The sequence below is a fragment of the Chanos chanos genome, chromosome 8, assembly GCF_902362185.1.
Source record: "Chanos chanos chromosome 8, fChaCha1.1, whole genome shotgun sequence".
Lineage (NCBI taxonomy): Eukaryota > Metazoa > Chordata > Actinopteri > Gonorynchiformes > Chanidae > Chanos > Chanos chanos.
Genome location: NC_044502.1, coordinates 31,584,446 through 31,586,827, shown reverse-complemented (window position 1 = coordinate 31,586,827; position 2,382 = coordinate 31,584,446). Strand labels below are relative to the sequence as shown.

The 2,382-nt window shown below is 38.8% G+C and overlaps 1 protein-coding gene across 1 annotated transcript; it reads left to right on the top strand.

Moving 5' to 3' along the window:
• Positions 1–1,149: 1,149 nt before the first annotated feature.
• LOC115819790 (odorant receptor 131-2-like) lies at positions 1,150–2,121 on the top strand. The gene has a single exon (XM_030783291.1). It carries the CDS (start codon positions 1,150–1,152, stop codon positions 2,119–2,121), a length of 972 nt encoding a protein of 323 aa, XP_030639151.1.
• Positions 2,122–2,382: the final 261 nt, after the last annotated feature.

The following is a 2,382-nucleotide window of genomic DNA, read 5'->3' as shown; positions in this document are numbered from 1 at the left end:
GGGTCACTTTATTTTGTCTTTAGTATAGCAGTGCTTATAGCTATAATTACTAAACACTATGAAACTGAAGGCAAAGGGAAAGATAGTGCTGTGGGTGCATCGTATGTGTCTTTCAAAAGTATTTTTGTGATTTAAGTTTTCCGATTTAATCTAATCTTTGCCTCTGACTTGGTTTCTGACTTGGAAATTATGCCAGAGCATCAATCTCACAAACCATTAACAAACCAGGACTACCACTGAAGCACTTTTTTGCAGGTGTTGTATTATTGCCTTCCTGACAACAAATTAGAAAGACGTAATATGACAAACATCAGATTTATTTGTCATGGTTATAAGCTGTAAAGTACAGACATGACTCCCTCTGATTTGTAAATGAAAGCATAGCATTTGCTACTACTCAAACACACCATCTGTAAAAAAGGATTTTTTGCAGTGTGCAGAATTTTCCTGAAGAACTGGGCATGACATTGACAGGACGCAGTGAGAGTAAGAGGACATGCAGAGACAAAACAACATGCACAGATAAACTTACTGCTTCAGAGACTGGCACCTGGATCTAGTTTCTCAGAATTACCACAGACACACACACAAACACACACACATACACACACACACACATACACACACATAAATATGTAGACATGACTGTGCATGCGCAGATAAACTTACTACTGCAGTGATTGGCACCTTGATCTAGTTTCTCAGAATTACCACAGAGACAAACAACATACACACATACACACACACACGTGTAAATATATAGACATGACTGTGCACGCGCAGATGAACTTACTACTGCAGTGATTGGCACTTTGATCTAGTTCACCAAGGCTATAAAGACAAAGGTGAGGGACAAGGAGTTTCAGACACACACTGAAACACATGGAAGCATAGTAGTCGGTATCATTCATTTCACTGGCAGAGGTTTGTCTCTAAGATCTCTGATTTCTTCATATTTCTTTTATCACACCCTCTCAACAGTTTATCTTTTGAATTATTTAAACACATAGATAAACAATCATCACTTTATTTCCAAATATGTTGGAAGCATGTTAAACATAAGTTGCATATTAATCCACTTTATGTAAAAATTAAATGTTTTCTGCTGTGATGTGCTCTAATTGTCTTTCTTTGTTTATGTGAAGCTACATGGACACGACCAATGACACAATCGAGGAGATGTCTTTCACCCACAATCAGATTTTCAAAGTGAACTTTGATGGCGTCACCCTGATTAAGATTACGGTGGTGTTCCTGATGACCGCCTTCTTCATTTACATCAACTGCATTATGCTTTTCGCGCTGTGGAGCAAGCCCATCTTTCACGAAAAACCTCGGTACATCCTCTTTGCCCACATGCTCCTCAATGATTCCATCCTCTTGTGTGTCACCTCAGTGATGTATGCCTTGTCCCTTGCTCTTCTCAACATAGCCAGAGCCATTTGTTCCCTCTTAGTGCTGATTTCTAGCTGCACTTTCCAAAATGCCCCTCTGACTTTAGCAATGATGTCAATAGAACGCTTTGTGGCAATCTGTTTCCCTCTCAGACACTCCTCTATCATCACAAAAAAATCTACAAGCATTGGCTTGGCTGTGATTTGGTGCCTTAGCTCTCTGGACATTGTTATCGATCTGATATATGTCCTCATGTCTGATTTTGGCTCTCCAGCAAAAACGATATTTTGCACCAGGGAGAAAATCATCATTGCTGAGTGGCAGGTTATGAAAGCTGAAGTTTTCAATGTTCTTTATTTTGTAACCGTGACGATCATCATTATTTTGACGTACATCAGCATCATGGTCACAGCCAGGTCTGTCTCCACCAATAAAGAATCTGCTAAGAAAGCCCAGAGGACAGTATTACTACACCTCATTCAGCTGGGCCTGTGTCTTGCCTCTTTTCTATATGGAATTATTGAGAGAATACTGGCTTTAATGACTGTTGGGAGTACCAGTCTATTCATAGATCTGCGTTATCTAAATTTTCTTATTGTTCTTATTTTACCTCGATGTCTGAGCCCACTCATCTACGGCTTGAGAGACGATGCTGTCCGGCCCTTATTCCGATATTACTTTTGCTACAGCTCCAAAAAGATTAAGCCCGCTGTCAATGTGCATTGACTGAGGAGAAGGCTAAAAAAACACAACAGCTGGGTATTTTTATGAAGCCAAAAGGCCTGGCTTACGTATAAACATACATATTCAATGTAGCCTCTTATATATGATCCCTATCAGTGTCACAATATTGAGAAAGACTGCATATCATGCTGCATATCATGCATATCATCAAGGATTTAAAAAAAAACCCCGCAAATTTGATTATTTGATTAAAGTGAAAAGAATGCAATAATTATCATGTTTAATTTTTTTTCTTCAAAAAAA

Excerpts from the sequence above, each read along its gene's own strand:
- LOC115819790 (XM_030783291.1), top strand. The coding sequence starts at position 1,150 with ATGGACACGACCAATGACACAATCGAGGAGATGTCTTTCACCCACAAT.